Source organism: Macrotis lagotis, chromosome 1 (assembly GCF_037893015.1).
Source record: "Macrotis lagotis isolate mMagLag1 chromosome 1, bilby.v1.9.chrom.fasta, whole genome shotgun sequence".
Classification (NCBI taxonomy): Eukaryota; Metazoa; Chordata; class Mammalia; order Peramelemorphia; family Peramelidae; genus Macrotis; species Macrotis lagotis.
The window spans coordinates 242,939,932-242,964,874 of NC_133658.1; the positions used below are offsets into that span (position 1 = coordinate 242,939,932).

At 38.6% G+C, this 24,943-nt stretch overlaps 1 protein-coding gene across 3 annotated transcripts in view; it reads right to left on the minus strand.

Annotated features, from left to right (window-relative positions):
• Window positions 1–24,943, minus strand: part of EFR3B (EFR3 homolog B) — a 150,044-nt gene that overhangs the window by 109,196 nt on the left and 15,905 nt on the right. For 2 of the 3 annotated variants that reach the window (XM_074209963.1, XM_074209961.1), the window contains exon 1: window positions 23,527–23,702. The exons of the other annotated variant lie outside the window; for it this stretch is intronic. In XM_074209963.1, coding sequence (XP_074066064.1) covers window positions 23,527–23,533 — 7 coding nt within the window. In that variant the 5' untranslated portion in view covers window positions 23,534–23,702. Of the gene's footprint in view, window positions 1–23,526; window positions 23,703–24,943 lie in introns of those variants that run through there. 3 annotated transcript variants of the gene reach the window in all.

A 24,943-nucleotide genomic window follows, 5' to 3' on the forward strand; every position in this document is an offset into this window, starting at 1 on the left:
TGCCATAAAATTATAAAGAAAATGTTTAGCTCAAAGAAAAGATAGAAGAACCTGAACCAGGTTAAAATACTTCAGATAATGTCAGACTTTTTTCAATATCATGGTTAACCTTATGGAACATTTATACTTTATTATAAACTTTAGGATACTATCTAGGAGGAGAGGAGAGATATGTTGGGGAAAGTAGCTAATAAAAACAAAGCATGTCAATATAAATTTTATTTCTTTCTGTTTAAATTTTTTAAAGGAACAACTTTGTATCCTCTAAAGTGCCAAGTCCCATGCAGAAGCTCAATAAAAGATTTTTATAAGACTAAATGGGAGAAAAAAAACAACCAGTCTTTAGTCCCTCCTTTCATCAATAAACCTTCACACAGATGGACAAATAATCTAACACACAAGACTGACTATGCCACACAACTATGACACCTCATTGCATTTGGATAAAATGAATTTTCCATAGTTTAGCATTTAGGGATTTCCTCAGTTCGGGTTACCTACTCACATACTCTCTGATTGATTATGAACTAATAATATTTATAATAATGATTTTTCCCAGTGAAAATGATATTTAAAAAGATGAACTACCACTTGCTTTGTCACCTCACCCCAAGGACCATGGGACTTTTCCATCTGACTCATCTTATGTAGGTTGTCTCCCCTTTTAGAATATGAATTCCTTGAGAATAAGGAATGGCTCCACTTTTCCATGAGTGTCCTCAGCATTTAATAAATGCCTGTTCACAAAAGGTCAAGAATATCAAAGGAATCAATTAAAAAATGAAGAAAGAAGGCTTCCTAGATTTCAAACTATATAACAAAATGATAATTATCAAAAAGAATCTGGTATTAACCTATATCTGACTACTCATTGCCATGGGAAGGGAGAAGGAAGGGAGGGTGGTAGAAAAATGAAGAACTCAAAAGTTTGTAAAAGAATGAATGCTGAAAACTAATTTTACATATAATTAGAAAAGATTAAGATAAAAAAATCTGGTACTAGCTAAGAAATAGACTAGAACAGATCAAGTACATAGTAGTAAATAACTAAAGCATAAAATGTTTTATAAACCCAAATATCCAAGTTTAGGAACAAAGACTTACCATTTGACAAACATTTCTGGGAAAACTGAAAAATAGGTCAGTGGAAACTAATTACTGACCAATATTTCACAGCATATTCCAAGATAAGGTCAAAATGGATATGTGATTTAAACATAAAAGATAATATCATGAGTAAATTAGAGGAGTATGAAAAAATTTACCTATCATATCTATAGGTAAGGGAAGAAGTTATGATAAAGCAAGAGACAGGATCAAAGGAAGTAAAATGGATAATTTTGATTAAATGAAATTAAAAGGGTTTTGTTCAAACAAAACCAAGGCAGCTAAAATTAGAAGGAAAGTAAAGCAACCAAAATTAGAAGGAAAGTAAGAAATTGGGGGAAATTTTTTATAGTAAATTTCTCTGATAAAAGTATAGAAATATAGAAAGCTGAGCCAAATAAAAATAAGAGTGATTCCCCAGCTGATAAATGATCAAAGAATAAAAATAGGTAATTTCACAAGTACTATCAACAGGTACATGAAAAAAATGTTCTAAATCACTACTGATTAGAGGAAATGCAAATTGAAACAACTCTGAAAACTTATACCTATGAGATTGGCTAACATAACAGAAAAGGAAAATGACAAACGCTGGAGGGGATGTGGAAAAAAATAGGGACACTAATGCAATGTGTATGGTGCTATGAACTGGTTCAACCATTCTGAAAAATAATAATAGATATGTGGGATATGTGAGAGTAAAGAGTTAAGATTGTTTGGTGACTGGGAGAATGGCAATTATGGGAATTATGCCCAAAGGGCTATAAAGTTGTACATACAATTTTGACCAAGCAAGATGATTATTAGATCTGTAGTCCAAAGAGATCAAAGAAAAAGAAGGATCCATATGTGCAAAAATATTTATAGGAGCTCTTTTTGTGGTGGCAAAGAATTTAACGCTGATGTGAGGTTTATCAACAGGGGAATGACTAAACAAATTGTGGCATGTAATTGTTATGGAATGCAATTTTTCTATGAGAAATGATGGGTAGGATGCTTTCAAAAAAACTGGGAGTATTTATATAAACTGAATCATAGGGGGCGGATAGGTGGTGCAGTGGATAAAGCACCGGCTCTGGAGTCAGGAGTACCTGGGTTCAAATCTGGTCTCAGACACTTAATAATGACCTAGCTGTGTGGCCTTGGGCAAGCCACTTAACCCCATTGCCTAGCAAAAACTTAAAAAAAATAAAAAATAAAAAAATAAACTGAATCATAGCAAAATGAGCAGAACCAGGAGAACATTGCACATGGTAACAGTAATATTGTAAGAATGATCAATTTGTGTAAGACTTACAGGAACCCATGATGAAAAATGGTATTCATCTCCAGAAGGAACTGATAGACTCTGAGTACATACTGAGTCATACTTTTTTCCCCCATTTTATTTTATTTTTTTGCTTTTTTTCCCTGCCAATGTAGCTAATATGATTTGTACAATTTCACATATATAATTGACATAAATATTTATCTTTCTCAATGGGTGAGAGAGAGGCTGGAAGGGAAAGAATATGTAATACAATATTTAAAATAATTTTATAAATATTTTATTTGTTTTCCAATTATATACAATAGTAGTTTCTACCTATCATTTTTTGTTTTGAATTTTACAATTTTCTCCCACCCTCCCTTCCCTCCCCCCTCCAGAAGGCAACTTGATAATCTTTACATTATTTCCATGCTATGCTTTGATCAAAATTGACTGTTAGAGAAAATCATATCCTTGAGGAAAAAATAAATTATTAGAGATATAAAAATTATATAGTACATAAGACAACTTTTTTTTAAAAAATGAAGGTAATTGTCTTTGGTCTTTGTTTAAACTCCACAGTTCTTTCTCTGGACGCAAATGGTATTCTCCATTACATATACCCTAAAATTGTCCCTGATTATTAAAATAATTTCTAGAAAATGTTCGTTCATTCATTCATTCATTCATTCATAGGAAGCTAAAAAAACAGCTAAAAAACTCTTTAGAGATTACTGAGTGAAACTCTCTTTCTCTTAAACACCAGGTAACATGTGGCTAAAAGACTTGCCCAGGATCACACTTTTAGTACATGGTACATGTGGGGCTACAACACAGGTTCTGTGCTCTTTCTACTATACACTGTGCTGCTCAGTCCTTCTATTTCAAGTCCCCTTTTTCAGTTGACCTTTTACCACCTCTTTAATGAAGCCTTCCTTGATTACCAGTGGTTTGGAGGCAGGGGTAAAGGCTGAAACTTTTTGATGTAAATGAAGAAATTATTAAAAGAAAATCGAACTTTGACTAAAGAAAAACCAATAGTGTGGTTCCATTGTTAGTCAGCAGTCAATCAACTAGCACTTATTATGAGTTGGGGCAACTAGGTGATCCAATGATTAGATGACAAGGTCTGAGCTCAGATACTTATTAGTTGTATGTTCCTGGGCAAGTCACTTAACCCTGTTTGCCTCAGTTTCCTCATCTGTAAAATGAGTTGAAGAAAATATAAATCACTTTAGTATCTTTTACCAAGAAAACCTAAACGGGACCAACATAGATGGACAAGACTAAAAAGAATGAACAAAAATACCAAAACTAAGTCCACTGCATCTAGCTGCCTATGAGCTTGAGCTGGGCTGTTAGAATACAAACAATAGGGCAGATACTCCAGATGTTGGGCAGTAGAAATCACAAAATTTGGCAAAAGGTTAGATATGTGTAATATAAGCCTGAGTGACTGGGAGAATGGCAATGTTTTCAACAAAGATAAGGAAAAACCTCCCCAGAAGGGAGGTTTGGGAGGAAAGATAATGAGCCCCACTTTAGACATGGTGAATTTGAGATACCTACAGGACATCCAATTTACCACAGCTAAGAGGCAGTTGGAGATGAGGACTGTGGTTCTGCAGAGAGACCCAAGCCGGATGTACAGATCCGGGAATCATCCCAAAGAAAAGATAATGAAACATATTTTACTCTTCTTAGGAAGTCCATTAGGACAGAATTTTGTCAAATTTGGTTATCATAGCAGGTGTTTTTACAGTATTGTTTTTCTTGGTTATAATGGAAAGTTAAATTTGGAGGAGTTTGGGGTATTTCCAGAAATAAATATGATGTAAAAACAAAAGTTATTGATAAAACTTATTAAAAACAATTCAAGTAATTTTTCCTTGAGTCAAGTAACATGGTCTTGAAATCAAAGAACTTATTTTCAAATTTTACCCCTTTTTTGTAGGATCATCATAAGGGGACAGCTAGATGGCACAGTGGATAAAACATGAGCCCTGGAGTCAGGAGGACCTGAGTTCAAATTCAGCCTCAGACCCTTGACACTTATTAGCTATGTGACCTTGGGCAAGTCATTTAACCCTGTCTGCTTCAAATCCAGCACCATCTCCAATTGTCCTGATGCAAATCTAGCCACTGGAATTAGATGTCTGCAGAGGAGAAAGTGAGGAACAGCACCCCCCTCACTCAAATATAATTCACTTATTTGTCATGGCATTACCTCCTTGATGTCGTGATCTTTTTTGAGAATAAAGGACAAATATCATAGAAATAATCTCTAATGATATCTACCTACAGAAAGCCTTCCCTAGTTCTACATTCACTAATTACAGATCATGTAGCACTTTGTTAATGCATTTATCACATGATATGCATTATAGCAGACATTTAATAGATGTTACAAAACAAATTGATTTCTTCTTTTTGGTGAGATAATGTGGTTAAGTGACTTGCCTAAGGTCATATGGTTAGTAAGTATAAAGTGCCTGAGGCTGCCACCTAATTGGTTTTTAATGAATGTTTATGCTATCATAGAATTCAGAGCTAGAAAGTACCTCCAGAGATCAAGTTCAAGATATTTTGACAACTATATTTCAATTTTTGTTTTCCTTATTACCAAAAGTCTTTGTACTTCATGCATTTACATACATTACTCTGAGAAGGGATCCCTTGAAAGTTTAGCAAAGATCACAAAGGCAGCCAAAGTGGTTCATGTCACAATAGGTTAAGAATCTTTGATCTAGTTTAATCCCTCCACATTTTTCCAGATGCAGAAACTGATGCATATAGAGGGAAAGAAATGTGCCCAGAGTCACATGATGGATTAGCAGCATAGCTGGGATTCCAACCTGCATCTCTTGATGCTTAGTCTAGTGCTTTCTTTTCTATGGCAGGAGTGCCTCTTATATAGGGATGGCAAACAGCTGAGGACCAAACTAGTGGTATTATGGCTATCAAGTTCTGAACTGAGGAACATTCAAGAGGGTCAGTGTAGTAGATGGAAGCTTCCAAAAGGAGGTGCAGCACAAGTTGAACTTTGAGGGATTCACAGGATATAAATTGGCTGAGCAAGAGAAGAAGGCAATCAGACAGTCTATGTGGCACCTCATCACACTTTTGGGTCAGCTGTACAGAATGACTATGCCTCAGTCTGGTGTGGAGTCAAAGTATTCATATATATATATATATATATATATATATATATATATATATATATATAAAACTTTGCTCATGACTCATCTGAGAAAGCAACAAAAATACAGTTATCAATAGTGTAGAAATGTCAGAATAGACTGGCAAAGGAAAGAAGAACTGGGAATATTCTCATATTGGTCCATATATGGGCTTCATTCCTCCCCCTTTTTCCCCACCAACATAGAAAACTTGAAGGTGGTCTATAATTAGTATTTTTCTAGGATATAATCATATTCTTTCTCCTTTCAAAGAAATCTAATTTTAGAGGTATGATCTAAATTCAGACTAACTTTTTGGTTGTTGTTCAGACTTACAATTTCATCCAGGTGGGGAGATTCCACTGTGGGAGCTCCCTTCATCAATGTAGATCTCTATTCCATTTATAACTCAAGAGTCTTAGGTAATTGGAACACTGAAAAGTTAAGAGACTTGCCAACAGTCACAATGCTATCTGTCAAACAGGTCTCGAACCCAACTTTTACTAACATCAAGGTCAATAATCTATCTTCTATACTACATTGCCTCTCACTCAGATGAATAGCTTAATGCAACAGTGATAGAATATCATGAAGAAGGGTGAACATGATATTGGTGGTGGGAGAGACAATGAGGCCAAGATTTGAAAACAAACTAGATATATGGATGGAGTCCCAGTTTCATGGTTAACTCACTGTAAGGCCTCAGGAATATTATTATTTTTCCCCTGAGTCTTTATCCAACTTTTTGTTCCATAATCTGAACTATATGATGTAGGAGAAAGAGTCAAATAAGTGGAATCAGAGAAGATGAGTTTTATCTCAGCTCAGAATTCAACCTAATAATACCCTAATAGCATCTAGCTTGGCCTTCAGCCATAAACTATCCCTGTGTAAGAGACATGATGATGATGGTTGTGATGCCATGACAAGCAGGTGAACTGGATTTGAGTGAGGGGGTCTGTGCTAAGTCACCAGCCTCGCTTTCTCTTCTAGAGTCATCTGAGTCCAGTTGTCAGAGATGAATCAGGACAACTAAAGATGGTCCTGGATGAGAAGCAATCAGGGTTAAGTCAAAGGCCAAACAGTTAGCAAGTGTTAAGTATCTGAGATCCTGTTCTCCTGACTCCAAGGCAAGTATTCTATGCTTTGTGCCACCTAGCTGCCCTATAAGAAACACCTTACCACCTGCTTCACCATTTTGACCTCAAATTTCTGGACTTTGCCATCTGCCCTGCCTGTAATTGAACCCTCTAAACCTGTGTACCTTAACATTTGCACTGCTACTGAACCATATGATCTACTAGGCTTTTCCATCCTGCAACTGAATCTTCTTTGTATGTATCTCCTCCATGAAAACATGAGCATCTTGAGAGCAGGTACTGGCTCAGATTTCTATTTGTATTCCCAGTAGGGATCAGTACAGTATTTGGCCCAAAGTAAATACTTAATAAAAGCATTTTCACTCATTCTTTTTATTCTTTCTCACTCTAATATGACCATGAACATAACCTGTCTAAGCCTCAATTTCCTAGTAAAAATGGACAGAATAATATACTCTCCTCCACAAGGTTGCTATGAGGAAAATACTCTGTAAACTTTGTCATGGTAAACAAATGAGAGCTGTCATTCCTGTCCTCTCCCTCATTTCCAGGATGGGTAAAAGAATTATTGAGAGAAGATCCATGAAGTACAGCGAGTCCTCCAAGTGTAATGGACTGTATTATTCAAAGTAGTATTTATTTGTTAGCTGGGTTTAAATCACCTGGAGGGACAGGAATTTCCCAAACTACTTCCTGCAGTAGATATCAGCAGCAATAATGCAGTGAGGAAAATCTTACTACATCTCAATAGCTAGGAAGAACAAAAGGGCACTGATTCTGGAGTCAGAGGTCCTGGGTTCAAATCCTGCCGGGGGGTTAAAACTCCCCGCTAGTGGAGCCCATGGCAAGTCATTAAGCTTCACTGGCTTTTTTTTTTTAGTTTTTGCAAGGCAAATGGGGTTCAGTGGCTTACCGAAGGCCACACAGCTAGGTAATTATTAGGTGTTTGAGACCGGATTTGAACCCAGGTACTCCTGACTCCAAGGCCGGTGCTTTATCCACTGCACCACCTAGCTGCCCCTTCACTGGCTTTTAATTTCCTCATCTATAAAATGAAGGGCTGGACTAGTTCACTTCAGAAATTCCTTCAATTTCAAATTTATTATGTTAGAAATATAAATGAGTAATGGAACAAGCAGCTAAGCTTCAGTTCATTAGCAATGGTATTGATGGTGGTGTTAGTAATAATAATAATAATAATAATAATAATAATAATATTTGGCATTTATATATTTTAAGGGTTGCACAGCATTTTACAAATATCACATTTTATCTTCACAACAACCCTGGAAGGCAGGTGTTTTAATTATCTTCATTTCACAGATGAGGAAACTGAGGTTGAGAGAACTTAAGTAGGACTCCTCAAAGTCCCATAGTCAGTGTCTGAGGTTGGATTTGAAGTCAGGTTCTGCACCATCTAGTTGTGAAATGGATACAATAATAATGGTTGTATTACAACAAGCTTTTGTGAAGCTCAAGTGAGAGAATGTCAATCACCACATAAATGTCAATTTAATATAATCAGCTTTTATTAAATGCCTGCTCTGTATAGCCATTAGAGAGATGCATATGATACAGTGACAAAAATGAATACTACTTCCTGTCCTTCAAGGAAGATCTATTCTACTGATAAAATAGTTTCTGTAAATGGTTAAGTTCAAGATAATTTGAGGAGGAAAAGAGTACCAAATTTAAATTTGGTCTCAGACGCTGCTAATTTTTTATCTCCCAGACATAAAAAATCTTTTGTTCACAAAGTCTTTTAGGTTGCATATAGTTTCTACTCTGGTACTAGTAACTAAAGGATTTAGTTACTTTGATGTCAAGGTTCTTTTTATTTGTTGTTCAATCATTTCATTTGTGTCCAACTCTTCATGATCCAATTTGGGGTTTTCCTGGCAAAGATACTGAGGTGGTTTGCCATTTCCTTTTTGAAATCCTGAGGATCAGGAAAAGTTTCCAATAGAAGATAGGCAGGCTATTATTACTTTATAGACTTGGGTCACAGGACCAAACCTTCAAAACATATTTTGATCCTTTTAGGCACCAAATCTGCAATTGAAGTAGTTGCAATTATGTGAAAAGTGGTGCATATCTACACTGATCTATCTATGAATAAGTAACTGAGGAAAAGACAGAGTCACAAAGGAGAAAACTGCATGTATTTCCATCCAATACATAATAGGAATCCCCTTAACAACACACACACAACAAATAAGTGCTACAGTGGACAGAACACTGGGTCTAGAATTATAAGTACAGTAGTTTTTTAGTCTCTATGACCCCATTTGGGATTTTCTTGGCAAGGATGCTAACATTTCCCTATCTAGATCATTTTACAAATGAGGAAACTGGGGTAAATGAAGTAAAGTGGCTTGCCTGGGGTCACACTCACACAGCTATTAAGTGTCTGAGGCTGGATTTGAACTCATGAAGATGAATCTTCCTAATTTCAGGTCCATTGTTCTACCCATTGTGCCACCTAGCTACCCTGAGTTAGATGATTTGGGTTCAAATACCTCTTCTATTTAATATCTATGTGACCTGATTACTCACTTCTTAGTTTTAACATCTGTAAAAGGAAGGTGTTAGACTAAGATGCCCTCTAAGAGTCTTGCAGCTCTGCTCTATAAACATTGAGGTGACATTTGAAGTGGCAGCTAGATGGCACAATGCATAACAGTGCCATTCTGGAATCAGGAAGGCTTACCTTCCAAAATTTAAATTTGATCTCAGACACTAGTTGTGAGACCTGGGCAAGTCACTTAACCCTTTTTGTCTCAGTTTCTTCATCTGTAAAATGCACTAGAAAAGGAAATGGAAAACCATTCCAGTATCTCTGCCAAGAAAACCTTAAATGAGATCATGAAGAGTCTGACAAGACTGAAAATAACTGAACAATAGCATTTGAAGACTTGGTAAATTGATGCCCCTTATGGCAATCCAATCTGCTTTTGGACTGATCTAGTAATCAGAAGAATTCTTCAAATGAGTTGAACTCTTCCTCTTTACAAAATATACTCATTACTTCAAATTCTGACATGAGATACTAATAATAAAAAGTTTAACTGCCTTTCCAAATACCAATCCATCGTATGTGAAGAAGCATCTTATATCCCTCCCCCCACCACCATTGCCATTTGCTAGGCTAAACATACCCAGATCCTTTAAATGGTATGGCATAGTTTTGAGCCCTTTCATCCTCTCAGTCATTAGAGATGCTTCTCTGAGAAATAAGTTGAGAAATACCTTGTCAGTATTCTTATTATCATGCATCTCTTTATTAAATTAACAGAGGATAACAACTAATCTAACAGTGAATTCCAAACTAATGGATGTGCAACTTGAAACAAATTTCAAATAACCATAAATAACTAGGTACAGACAAATAACACATTACAAATTTTCAGTGATTATCAGTTATAATTAAATCTACTAATTTTTTATCTCCCAGGCATAAAAAAATCTTTAGTTCACAAAGTCTTTTAGGTTGTATATCGTTTCAACTCTGGCACTAGTAACTAAAGGCTTTAGCCATTTTGATGTCAAAGATATTTTTTTATTTGTTGTTCAATCATTTCATTTGTGTCTAACTCTTCATGATCCAAATTGGGATTTTCTTGGCAAAGATATTGAGGTGGTTTGTCATTTCCTTTTTGAGATCCTTTTGGAAATAAGAAACTGAGGCAAACAGAATTGGATCACAGAGATAGTAACTGGTCACATTTGAACTCAGAAAGATGAGTTTTCCTGATTCCAAGTCTAGTGTTCTATTCACTGCACCCCCTAGCTTCTCTAGGCTCCCTTAGAAGGATACTACAGTAATACACAAGGCACAAGGGGAAGGATGGAATAAGTGGGGAATAAAGGAGAATATCATAAGATATAGTGAGGATAGGTCTATAAGTAGTAAGGTATCCAACTTAAAGCATTTGTTTGGTTTGGATAATAAAATGAAGGACACGAGTTACTTGAGAGAAGGGCAGTCTTTTTCCTTCTTTTCTTTGTAGCCCCCAATGCCTGCCATATAAGAGACTTCTCAAGGCAAAGGTAAAGGCAAAGAAGAGAATAACTATGCCACAGACGAACTCCTCAAGACTTGATAAAATCAATTTAGGGTCTTATTCCAATCAGGAGATCATTCTCCATCTTACTTTCTTCCCTTATTCAGCTCTGTCTTTTAAAGTTATAAACCCATATGCAGTTCCAATTTACCTCTAATATTAAAAGATTATCCATTTAACACTTTCATTTCAATATTTTCTTCTTGTAGTTTTAAACGCTAGATTATTTTCTTTCTGAGCACTTCAAAACATTTAAACAAATGCAAGTAGGGCTTAAAATGGAGCTATACAAGGCGTCTCCAATTCAATTAGTTGTTTGGAACACAGAACGCACATTCCAGCAGCTACATGTTATAAATGGTGGTTACACTTCCAGGCCAACTCATAATAATCAATTTAACCCACAAAGCACCTGAAATATTGTGCACTTGTAATGAAAAATAGTAGAAACCAACACTGTTGCTATGCTAGTTGCTATGTTAAGTGAAATGAATACCAAACTCAAAATATTAAAGTTTTATTTATTTTTAATGCTAGTGCTTAAGGACAAATGGGTTTAAAGGCAAATGAGATAGATTCTTTGGGGAGCTGGGGCACTTCAGAGAAGTTTTTATGGAGGCTACCAATATTTATGTTTAATTATATCTAATCCGGGGTTGAGGTTTTCTAAAAACATCTCATCTCCACTAGATGTTCTCTGTAAAGACCAACTGACTCTTGGGCCCAGCCCAAACATATTTCCCAAGACACCCAAATGAATCCAATTGAATTCAAAAAACATCTGTGCCAGTCGGTCAACAAGCATTTATTAAGTGTTCAGTATGTTCCAGATACCGAACTAAGAAGCACCTGCTATATGCTATGCATTGTGGTAATTTGATGTTGCCAAATACAAAAACAAGAAGGAAAGAGACCAAAATTTGCTTTCTTATACTTTATTATTCAAGCCAAACAGACTCTCTAGGCATGGATGCCTTACCACTAGCAAGCCTATCCTCCCTCTACCTTGTGATATTCTTCTTTGTTTGCCACTTATTCCATCCTTCCCTCTGTACCTTAGGAATGCTGTAGCATGGTTCTGAGGGAAGAGTTTGATTTGAAATCAAAAGACCTGGGTTCCAATGTGACCTGTTTGACTTTTGGTATATCACTTCATCTTAGTGCTTCAGTATCCTCATCTATAAAATGAACAAGTTGGACTTGATGGCCTCTAGACCCATTTTCAGCTCAGATCTGCTATCATACTACTAAGAGCAAATTCTCTTTTTTTTTCTAAACCTAAACAGATATCACATCTCACATTTGATTCACCTTCAATAGAAGTGTTCTTTCTTCCTTCATTCACCTTCCCTTAAACCTCTCCCACAGAATTGCCTCACCACTCATAGACTTGACAATCATTCCTTTTTTTTTTTGCAGGGCAAATAGGGTTAAGTGGATTGCCCAAGGCCATACAGCTAGGTAATTATTAAGTGTCTGAGACCGTGTACTCCTGACTCTAGGTCCGGTGCTCTATCCACTGAGCCATCTAGCTGCCCCAATCATTCCTTTTCTTCCCAGTCCCTCAACTTCCTTCCATCTACCCATAAATGCCTATCATTAGAGGCTTCAGAAAGGCTTAAGACTATAAGCATATGCTCAGTCATTTAACTTTCCACTACATCAACTGATCTCCTAGAAGCCTAAATTGCTCTTAATTCTTCTTTCTCTGTTCCTCCATCCCAAATGTATAACACTGGTGGAAAAAGGAAAACTATATAAAACCATGCTTATCATATCATAAATTCATGCTATGCACTTTCAATTGACTTACTATTACTCTGAAATAATTTCATTCATCTCTTGTATATTTCCTTACATATTTCCCATAGTGATAATAATTAATCTTGATTCTCCACCAGCCTCCAATCTAGCCCTAGTTCCTAAGGGCTCTCTCACCCTACAACATGCACTCCCCCATGATAGACAGCTAACATTTATGCAGCACCTACAATATACGAGGCATTATGCTGAGTGCTTTTGCAAATGTTAACTCATTTAATCCTCACAACAATTCTGGGATGGTAGATGCTGTTATTATTCCAATCTTACATAAGAGGAAACTGAGACAAACAGAGGTTAAGTGATGTGCCCTGGGTCACATATCCAGGAAGTGTTTGAGGCTGAATTTGAACTCAATCTTCCTGACTTTAGACCCTGCATTCTAACTCCTGTATCCCCTTGATGCCCATCTTCTTTCCCACATTAGTGGCCATCATGATTCAGTGGAAAATGTGTTATATTTGAAAGTCAGAGAAACTGGGTTCAAATCCCAGCTCTGCCACTAGCTTAGTTATCTGGATGGTCATCACTTAACTTCTCTGAGATTGAGCATTCTCAGTGTAAAATGAGGGTTTTTGCCTAGATGATCTCTAAAATTCCCTCTGGCACTAAATCTGTCTCTGCTACTATTTTTTCCTTATTCTTTTTTCCTTTCAATGTCAAAGGAACAGGTGTTTCTCCTTCCCCCCCACCCCTCAAGTCTGACACCTCTATATCTTCAATATATCCTCCTTGCCTCCCCTAGAATAGCCTCCAATTTTTCTAAAATCTCTACAACATCTTCAATTTTTCCCCCTCTCTTCTTTAAACATATATAAATCTTTTCTATCTTAAAAAAGTACCATAAACCTTCCAATAAGTCCCATTATACTCTCTAACTGCTGGCTTATCTTTCATTTCCAAACTGTTTTTCTATACAACAATCTAATTATTCCCTTCTCCAGTTAACCCTGTGATGCCATATACCATATAATATACCACATATCATATAATAAACATTTACTTTCCACCATGAATGGTATATACAAGTGCTAGGATTTCAAATAAGAAAAAAGAAAGAGTCTTTGCTCTCAAGGAATTATCATCTAATGGGGAAAGGCAATAAACAAAAGGAAGATGAAAAGGGGTGGGAGTGCCAAGAGTTGCTGGTCCAGAGGCATGGTGGATCATGATTGAGTAGAAATCATACAAAGTTAACATTTTGAGTCTTCTTTAAAAGGAGGCTACAGGGGCAGGTAGGTGGCGCAGTGATTAGAGCAACAGCCTTGGAGTCAGGAGTACCTGGGTTCAAATCTGACCTCAGACACTTAATAATTACCTAGCCGTGTGGCCTTGGGCAAGCCACTTAACCCTGTTGCCTTGGGAAAAAACCTAAAAAAATAAATAAAAGGAGGCTACAGGAAGAATTTTTTTCCCTCTGGTTTCCAGCCCTCTTACACAGAGAGGCAGAAGTAATTAAGGATACTGCTAAGAGTATGACGGGCAAAGCTGAGGCAATCTCCATGATGACTATGCTTGAGGAATTTAACTGTGCAACTAGGTGGTGAAGTGTATAGAGCTTAGGTTCAACCTTGAGAAAGTCACTTAACCTCAGTTGGCCACATTTTTCTCATCTGGAAAATGGGGATATTAACAGCACATACTTCCCAAACTCTGCATGAGCAGTACCATCTGGTACTATTTTGATTCTTGACTTGTTCCATTCAATCAATTCAATTAAACAAACACTTACTATTATATATGAGGAATTAAGAAGTCCCTACCCTCAAGAAGTTTACATTCTACTGGAAAGAAATAATTTGTACACAAAAAGTACCAAAAAAAAAACCCCCAACATTGCAGAGAGACCCAGTAGTAACAAATGTGAAGAAAAAAAGGTTGAAGGTTTCATGGAAGAAGAACCATGAGTTAAACCATAAGGGAGATGACAAAGACTCCTGAGAGGCAAAAGAGAAAGAAAAGTGTATTCCAGGCATGGAAAACTACTTTGGTTCAGCAAGGAAGAGGTAGAAGATAAGCAGTCCAATTTGGCTGTAGCAGAGTTCATAAATGGAAATAATATGAAATAAGGTTTTGTAGTCTGGCTCCCAATACCTTCCAGAGAGCCATAATTGCCAAGCTGAAGAATTTTTGTTTTATCTAACAGTCAATAAAGAGCTACTGAGAGAATTTGAGCAAGAGAGTGGTCTACTGCCTATAATGTAAAAAAGCACATTACTGTTAGGTGCTATGGATATGAAAATAGCTATGGCATAGACCCTGTTCTCAAGACACTTAAAAAACTGAGCAGTGTGTGTGTGTGTGTGTGTGTGTGTGTGTGTTTGTGTGTATAATTAAAAAATAGCTATGAAACAAGGAAGAAAGGTAAGTTCAAAGCAGAGATCATAAATTTTGAGATAGAGGGATCCAGAGAGGACATCTAGTTCAAACTCTTCATTTTATAGTCAAGAAAATCCAGGATGTGAGAGCTATACCCAAGGCCACAGGTAGTGAGCAGCAGAGTTGGTACTTGAACCCAGGTCTTTTCTATTCTAACTCTCTTTCCACTGTACCCCATAGCTTCTAGACCCAAAGATAAGTACTATAAGAAAGCTGAGGAAGAAGCCACTTTCATCTAGGGTTCAGGACAAGTTTCAAGAAGGTGGCATCTAGGTGGACCTTGAAGAAAGAGGAGAATGTTATCAAGTGGAATTATACAAATTTTCCATCGACAAATCATTACTGAATGCCTACTAAACGTAATACACTGAACTGAGTGTTTTATTCAAAAAAAGTATAAGTCCCTGCTCTCTAAGAGCTCTAATTGGTCAGACAGATACACCAGTAAAAATGTAAATAAGTTAAATATAACAGAATCAATCACATAAATCTATGACATGACATAAATCTATAGTAATAAAAGTCATTCCTAAATAAATTATTGATCAAAGAATATGAATAGATGGTTATTGAAAGGATCACAAATCACCATTAATCACGTGGAAAAATAAGTACTCAAAATCATTAATAATCAAAGAAACATTAATCTAAAACAATTGAGTTACCACTTATCAAAATAGTAAACTGTGGCAATATTATCAAATTTTTAAAAAATATCTTATTTAAATGTTTAAATAATATTTATTTAACTATATTAATATCCTATCAAAATATAGTAATAAAGGACAAAATTCAATGCTGACAGAAATAAGGAGTCATGATGACTCATTATGAGTGGAATTGTAAACTGATTCAACCATTTTAGAAAACAATAGGAAATTACATGATATGTTACAAATATATTCATACCCTTTGACCCAGGACTTCAATTTTTTAGGTTTCTATCTTAAGGATATTAGCAAAAAGGAGATAGAATCCATCTGTACAAGAATATTTAGAGCAGCACAATTGGTAATATCCAAGAAAAATATGGAAACAACCTAAATGACCAATGATTGGGAATGGCTAAATTAGTTGAGCTACTTGAAGGTGATGAAATACTTTATACTGTAAGGAGAGATAAATGCAAAGAATACAAAAGCATATTAGCAGATTTATAAAGAGATGGGAGAAGGAAGAGAGAAGTAGAACCAAAACAGGAATATTTACCCCAACCTCTTATCACCCTTGACTACTTCCACCAGGATTCAGACACTGCAACAGTTCATTTTTTTTCACAATTCCCCAGGTCCTCCCCTTCTACCCACATACTATGCAGTTCTCAGTGCTAGCCCAAAGGATTTTGTATGTGTGGGAAAATGGAAGAATGTTGGAGGTATTCCTTGAAGAACATCATCTTCAAAAATTCAACAGGCATTATTAAATGAAGGTAACTTTCTGCAGTGTACCACGTAAGATCCTAAGAGAGACAGAGTTTAGATTAAGACAAAGGCACCTGCCATCATGAAGCTTATGGTCTCTTAGGGATCAGACACAAACATAGATAATGCTACATTATAAATATCAGGGAGGTAATGCTATACAAGGTCCACAGAGGAAGGATGCTCTCAACAGTATTCCACGGAAGAAGTAACAATTGAGTTGGGATTTAAAAAATGGATAAGAAGGCAAAAATGAGAGGTCGGAGACATTCCATAGGAAACAATATATATACAACTGAGTTCAGGTGAAAGATGTAGTCAAGTGATAGATGTAGTTATATGACAGACACAGTCAAGTCTCAGAGTCTACAAAGTTGACTAACTGATGAATTTGAAAAGGTAAAGGAAGGTGGCTCTCTATTACTGAGGGCCTTAAAACAAATACTTTTGAATTTTGCTCAGTGGGGAGATACTGAAAACATTTTAGCAGAAGAGTGGGAAAAGCTCAGGCTCTAGAATCATAGGAGGAGGGATTTAATTTCCTTTTATTTGAGCTCAGAGGATAGAACCAGTAACTGAGTGGAAGTTGTAAAGAGAAGGCCAAATTTAGGCTTGATATCAAGAAAAACTTCCTAAAAATTGGAAAAGCAGTCCAAAAATGAAACAGACTGTTTCAGGAAGTGGGAGGCTTCCCATCCTTAGAAGTTTTCAAGTAGAAGTTAGATGACCTTTCATTGGGTTTACTATAAAGCAAAGATTCCTTTCACATATGGGTTGGACTAGATGGCCATTGAAGCTTTTCCTATTCTCTGATTCCATGATTCTCTCACCTGCTTGATTCAAAACTTACCAAGTGTTCGTACCAACTATATGACCTTAAAGCAGTCACTTATCTTTCATGAGTTTCCATTTCATCATCTGTAAAATGTGATGAACATCTTTGTTCAACTCTGATCCCCTCAACCTCTCAGATCTCTCCAAAACAGAAATTATGCACCAAAGGTAAAGAAATGTCAGCTGTCTTCATGATTTAGGACACCCAGAATTGAAAAGAAGATATCAGAAATGAAGGAGGGAGTGAACAAATGCAGCAATTCAGGACAGTAAGAGCAGCCAAGCATTAAGAGACAGAAGTCAAGGCAGAAGTAAATCACATGGAGGTTAACAGTGAAGAGGAGGGTCTGGGACATTATGGATAGACCCTGGCACCAACCTGTATGAAAGAAATAGGGAAAAGATGTTTGGGAGCCAAGTGAAGCAGTGGAAAACCCTGGATTTAAAAATCAAAGAATATATGTTCAAATCCCAGTTCTGCCACTTTCTCCTTACATAATTTGGAAAAATCACTTCTTCAACTTTCTGGGTCTCAGTTTCATCAACTTTAAAATAAGGAAATTGGACTAGATCGGGGTGGAGAACATTTTTTTCTGCCAAGGGCCATTTAGATATTTATAACATCATTAGCAGGCCATGCAAAATTATCAGCTTAAAAATTAGTCTGCTATAGTTGGTCAAACATTTAATTAATCTACCCCTAAAAAGCTCCCAGATTTATTGAAGTTTGAGTTCTACCTGCAGTTGTCATGGTAGCACCAGACAAATGATTTCACCCCACAGGCCCGGATGTTGCCAGTCCCTGGACAAGATGGCATCATATATCTTTTCTTTTTCTTCTTTGTAGAATTTTTTTGTTACATTTTAATTCCAAGCTGTCTCCCTCCCCTTCTTCCTCCTCGAATTAGAGAAGACCACCATTTGACATGCATGTGTGTGTGTATACACATACATATTATATATGTAAAATGATACTATATATATTTATAATTATAATATGCATACTTCTATTTATCAATTCTTTCTCTGGAGGTGGATAGCATCTTCCTTCAGAGGTCCTTTGTAATTTATTTGAATATTTATAATACTCAGAATAGCTTGTCATTCACAGTTATTCTTCAAATAATATTGCTGTTACTGTATGCAACATTCTCTTTGTTTCATGTCCTTTTTAAATTCATGCATCTATAAATTGTGGAAAAGAAACTTGATCATGTAGTTTTTTGGTAAAATGAAAGGGTTTGGATTTAGTGGTCTCTCAGGTCCTTTCTTTGGTGTTATGACATCTTAAGTTAAAGAATATTAACGTGGCAGCACAATAAAGAATGCATTAAAAAAAAAGAGAGAATGGAGGTGGGTGAATTGGGGCTATTGCAATAGTCCTGTAGATAATAAGTAAAAAGAGTCTATATCAGGGTAGGAGAAATGGGAATAGAGAAGAGGGAATAGATAAAGTAATATAGTAGAGATACGGTTTTTAAAACTTGGTATAATAATTTAGAAAGAGAGAAGAGTCAAAACTATCACCAGGTTTTCAAACACAAGTGAGTAGTGAGGTCATTGGAAGAAAGAGTGAAGGCAGGTGAAAAAGAAAGTTTAAGAAAGTTAAATGAGTTTGGTTTTAAACTCATTTTTTGGTTGCATTTGAAATACCAGTAAGCAACTAGGAGATAAGAGTTTGGGAGGGGGAGAGAAATTAGGTCTTAAGTTATTATATTTGAGAGTTATATGAATAGAAGTACTGTCCGAGGAAAAATGCGATTTGCCAAGTCTCCCTATCAGCAACCATTTATAAAGGGCCTATCATACTGCCAGGCACTGTGCTTCCCAGGAACTGGGGAAACTAAGGCAAACTAACTGAAATGGTTTCTGCCATTAAAAGACTTACACAGGGGAGACAACATCTATATATGTAATTGTTCAGTTGTTTTATTTAGTTGTATTTGATCTTTTGTGACCCCATGTGGAGTTTTCTTGGCAAAGATACTGGGGTGGTTTGTCATTTCCTTCTCCAGCTCATTTAACAAAAGAGAAAACCAGGGTACACAGGGTGAAGTGACTCGCCACACAGCTAATGTCTAAGGCCAGATTTGAACTCAGGAAGATAAGTCTTCCTAACTTCATTCCCAGCACTGGATCCAAGAAATGTGCTACCTAGTTACTCACATATACTAATATATAGAATATATACACAATGAATATGAGATAATTTTGTGGGGAAAGGTCCTAGTAACTGGGGAAGGGGTGGGAGATATCACAACAAAATGCTTTATACAGAAGACAGCTTTAGCCAAGGAGGGATTATAATCTAGGTATAATCAGTGTCAAGGTACTCCAAAGGGGAGTGTATAAAAAGAAAAAGAGTACAAAATCAGAATCCTGAGGAAGGTGATCCTGTATCTTTTTCATGGCTACTGTCACATCATCTTGCGGCAAAGATACCCTAAAACTTTTACCTCTACTAAGTGTTTTATGCTTATAGGCCATTCTTGATGGAATTCTACAAACCTCTCTTCTAAGAGACAGCAGAATTGCATCAAAGAAGAGCAAATAGAAAATTAGGAGGTCTGGCTCAGATAGCTGCCTGAACCTGGCCAAGTCCCCCACTTCTTTGGGCCTCAATTTCCTCATTTATAAAATAAGAAGGTTAGACTAGATGATCTCTAAAGTTCCTATTAGCTCTAAGATTCTATTTTCTACCATGCCCTGCATAACCCTTTCCCCAACCTCCACTCCCACTTTCTGCCAATCACCACATTCCCAAGAGACAAAATTATCTCATGATACTTTTGTTAAAGGAAAATACTAGGAAATCTAAAGAATATACTCTGGGGATAAGATTAACTCCATGGCAAAAATCAGAGCTGAAGGGACCCTGAAGATCTTTTACTCCAGCCCTTTCATTTTGTAGATCAAAAAGAAAATGTTTAGAATCAGAAAGGGCCTTAATGATCACCTAATCCATGTCCCACCTTTTACAGATGAGGAAACTGAGGATCATATTGGTTAGATATTTAATTGAGGTCACACAAATAACCAGATCTCCTATTCCAGTACCTTTTGCATAAAACTATTCTAAATCTGAAATTCAAATAAGATGCACATAGCATTCCTCTCACAAATGATATGCAAGAAGCAGTTTTACTAATTTGACTCCTTCCTCATTAAGAGGACCATAATATGAACCTCTTCAGCCTTTCTTTATCCTTGTCTTTTAGCAAATAAACTTAGGGTACGAATATTATATGTTTGCAGCTGGGGAAACAGACTAATAGCAGGGGGATGAGAGACTGGGTAACAGCTCCCAAAATAGAACCCAGACATCTCAGCTCCTAAGTTCCCCCCCACTTCTCTACTCTTCTATTCTCATCTCTTGTCTTGCTTCAAACTGTAAAAATGCAGAAAGAGACCCAGGAGCTCTGGGTCCAGAAGTCTCTTTGCGCAGTTATTTGCTTCCTGGACTAAGCAAAGGGACTTCATTCAGGTTTCCTATCTCTGGGTCCCTCAATCCTGCTCCAATGGGACCTTGCTCTGATTGTTTCCCCACTGCAGGTGTCCTGCAGTCACATGCCCTCCCTCAAAGGAGCTGCAGTTTCAGGCTATTCTGCAGAACAGCTAGGGGATGGAGGGGAAAGAAGAGGAGAGAGAGACTCATTGAAAGAAAACATTGGGCTTGTTAGACCACACAACAGCTGTTGTTCACCTTCCAGACTCTCTCTTCACTGATTAGCAGCTCAGAAAAATCTAGTGTGTCAGAGGTCAAATAGCCCAGCTTAGGTCATCCAAGACCAAAATAGCAAGGGGTGGGTAAGCAGAGGAAATGTTGGGGAGGAACCTTCTGGGATTAGGTCAGAGCTCTGAAATACAGGTAAGAAAGCCAGGCATACTAAAGCTGGAGAGAAAACCAGATTAGCTTCTAAGAGGAGTCTCTGCTCTTCCCACAAGACAATTTGGACCCTTAACCTTGCATTGTAAATCATCAGAAGCTGCCAGGATATTCTATCTGGTTCCTAGGATTATACAGTTAGTGCCCCAAATGAATCTCAGAAGCCACCTTATCTCACACCTTTTCCCATTTTGCAAAAGAAGAAACTGAGGTCCAAGGATAGGAAATAACTAGCTCAAGGTCACACAGAAACATTAGATAGCATTTGAATACAAGTCCTCTGAATCTAACTCTATATCCATGGTACTACCTTAGTGTGCCATCCAGAGGTCCCCAACCAAATTTATAACTCACAGCCAATTTCCAGGGAGAAAGAAAGCAGAAACAGTGAAACCTTAGGGATCAATTAAAAGAGAAATCTGTACTGCTCCAAGGATTTAGTCCCTAGGCTCTGAGTTTCTACTTCCAGAGAAAGATGATGAATGATAAAACCATTTTCCTCTCCCGTATCTTAAAGCTATCAATCATCTCAATCTCCTCAGGGCAGGATGATTTTCCTAATACCTGATACCCACTTTTTCCAAGGAACCTGGTCCTTAGGCTGGCCTGGATCTCTGGAGGCTAATAGTAGCAAAACAGCAGCTAACATTAATACAGCTCTTTAAGGTTTTCAAAAGAACTTTACCTATGATCCCTCATTTTGGTCTTTATAACAACCCTAAGAAGTAGGCAGTGTTATTGCACCCATTTTACAGATAAGGTAACTGAGGCTCAGAGAAGTTAAGTGATTTGCTAAGGTTATATAGTGCATCAAGGTCAAAGGTGAGATTCTAACCCCTCAGTCCTTCTGATCTCCAATCCAGGGTTCTATCCTAAAAACCCTGTTGCCTCCTTCCAACCCTCTGTGTAATTGAGCATCACCACAGTAGAACCCAAAGAGGTTTGTTTTCTTGACAAGCAGGATCTCCAGCAAAGCCAGAGGACCTGCTGGTAAGCTACAAAGCAGAGCAATGGCAGGTGTGAATTCAGCTGTTGAACATAAGTTGTGGGGGTGGGGAGGGTTTGGGAAGCTCAGGCTAGGAGCTGGGTCAAATAAGCAATAGGATGGAGCTCAGTACTGCAGCCAAACCTCTCAGCTTCTTCCCCTACTTTTACCAGCTGATGATAGATTTTAGAAAGAAACCTTGAAAGTTCTCAAATCTCTTCATTTTACTGATGAAGAAATTTCCATTTGAACCCAGATCCTCTCTCTAAATTCAATGCTTCTTCCAGAACACTTTGCTGATCTGAAAAGACACGGTGGTCTTGAACCAAGCCAAGCCAGCAGTCAAATAAGATCCAAGCACTAGTCTATTCACCAGCCCTCAGCATCATAACCCCTGCCAGAGGCCAGCTTCCACTTCCTGGTCTTTGGTTACCAAGGCACTCAAGAAAGGGACAGAGTCATGACCCTCTTCCCAGAGGATAATAATAGTCTCCACTAACTCCCAACCCAGCTTTAGTCAGCCTAGACGCTGCAAATTCAGTCACACCACCACCTATACAAAGCATTTCCTCTCTGCTCAGCTTTCCTAATAATAGCTGGCATAAAGAGTGCTTTAAGGTTTGTAAAGTGCTTTAGAGACATTCTCTGGTCTCATCCAGAATGCTTTACCTATATCACCTTATTTGATACCTCTAACACCCCATGAAGTAAGCACTATTAATCCCATTTTTTTGGAGAAGGAAACTGAGGCACATCCAGATTAAAGTGAGACAGTAGGAACCTTCTAGATCGAACTGCCTCATTAGGCAATTGAGGAAACCGGGATCCAGAGAGGTTAAGTAATTGGTCCAAGGTCACCTGGATCGGCAAAAGTGGCAGAGTCAGAATTGGCACTCAGATCCTTCATTCTTCCCACTGCAATATTCTGGGGCAACCCTAAGAGTCAAAGGTGCGATTTGAAGTCTAGCTTTCCCAGGGTCCAGGTCTAACCATTAAGCTGCCCCACAGAAACCGACCGCACACGAAATTTCAACCCTTGACAATGGAACAAGCCATGGTTCTCCCTCAGAGGTCAAGGCCAAGGAAGTCCTCAGCTCGTCCACCCCCAGAGCATCTCCAAACAATAGGCAACCGCGCCCACCACAGAGGGACCCAGAGACGCCCCTCGAAGTGGACCTTCTTTCCCCTTCCCCCTCTCTTTCCCAGCTTTGTCTCCAGCTCCTTAGGAGCGCCCCTACACAGCATCACCAACAAACACAAACAGGATTCCGGGCTGGCCGGCGAGTCCTCGCCCATTTCCTTTAGGGGTTAGCTGGGGGGGCCGGAGGAAAGGGAAGGAGTGATTCATTCAGTCCCCCCCGCCCCCCCGGGTCTCCGCTGCTGGAAGTTTGCTGAGACTCCAGCAGGCAGAGGTGGGGGGCTGGGGTGGGGGGGCCGAAGCGAGGCTCGGCGGCCGAGCTGCCCAGTCCGGGCTCCGGGGCTCCGCGCGGCCAGCCCTTACCGTACATCTCCAGCTCGGGCTCCTGCTCCCTGCCTCTGGCGCTGTCCGGCAGGCTCCGCTGGCCAGTTCTTCCACCGGCGCTTCCCGCAGCCTCTGCCTTTCATTCACCCACCGACCGAGGGATGGCGGCGGCCAAGGAGCGCAGGAGGGAGCAGGAGAAGAGATGAATAGGGAAAGCAGAGGCCATTCAGCAGACTCCTCCACCACTCCCCCCACCCCCCACCCCCCAGCCTCTTTCAGGAAAGGGCCGGAGGGGGAGGAGGCTATGCTAATCTGGACCCACCCCCTCTCCCGGCTCAGCCTCTGGGAGACGTCTCCAATTCCCACCCCACCCCCTTCTTGCTCACCCCTTGGCTCTTGCCTGGAAACCAAAGCCCCCAAGGTTTCCCTTTTTCCTAAGGCTGGAGCACTGAGGTCCCCAGGCTGCAGGTTCTCCAGACGTCTGAGTGAGTTTGCCAAGTGAAAGGGACCAGAAAGATAATCTTTTTTCCTCGGTGCCCCGATGCCGACTGTGGGCATCGCCCTTGAATCGTCTTCTTCCTCCCTGGGATGTTTAGGCTCTAGCAAGGTCAGGAGCCACAGAAGAACACCCCAACCCCCCCCATTATAGGCCCCCCGCCCCCCCGCGTGCGCACACACACACACACACACACACACACACACACACACACACGTCTGGGCGCGCGCGTCCTCCCTCCCACCCTGTCAATGAGAAATAGGAGGGGAGATTGGGAAACTGGAGGTGTGGTTCACGAAGCCTGCCCTAGGAGAAAGCAGCCCCAAGGGCTGGGTAGACTGTGTGCCAGCTGGGCAGTGGGGAAAAAATTAAAAGAACTACTCTCAATCAGATTCCATTCCAAACCATTGCATCAGCCCTTCTCCCTGACCAAGCTGGGCACCGCAACATTGGGACATAAGAGGCTACTGACTAACCCCTCCCTTACGCAGAAACTCAGCTGTACCTCCAGATACTAGCCTTGCAAACCCCTTGCTGTTCTGGGTACCACCAAAAATCTTCCATGCTCACTGCACCAAATACTGCAGAAAACCCTCCTTCTCTGCACCAGCAATTGCTGAAAATCTTTGCTATCCTCTTTCCAAATTCTGAATATCCTCTTCTACCCCATGGTGAAGGAAGCAGTCTTCCTTCTCCTGTAGTCTACCACTACAAGTTCTGAGATGAAAGGGCTTTAGTTCAACCCCTTTGTTTTACAAATCAGGAAATAAATTTTTAAAAATATATAGAGAGAGCACTATTTAAAGGTAAGCTTTTGGTATTAATAATAGTAACAATAAATCCAAGTCAACAAGCAGTTGCTCAGCACTATGTGTATTCCTGGGCCCTCAATAATACCCTTCAAAGATGAAATAACATAAACTGACTTTTAGGGTATCATCTAATGGAGAAGATGAAATC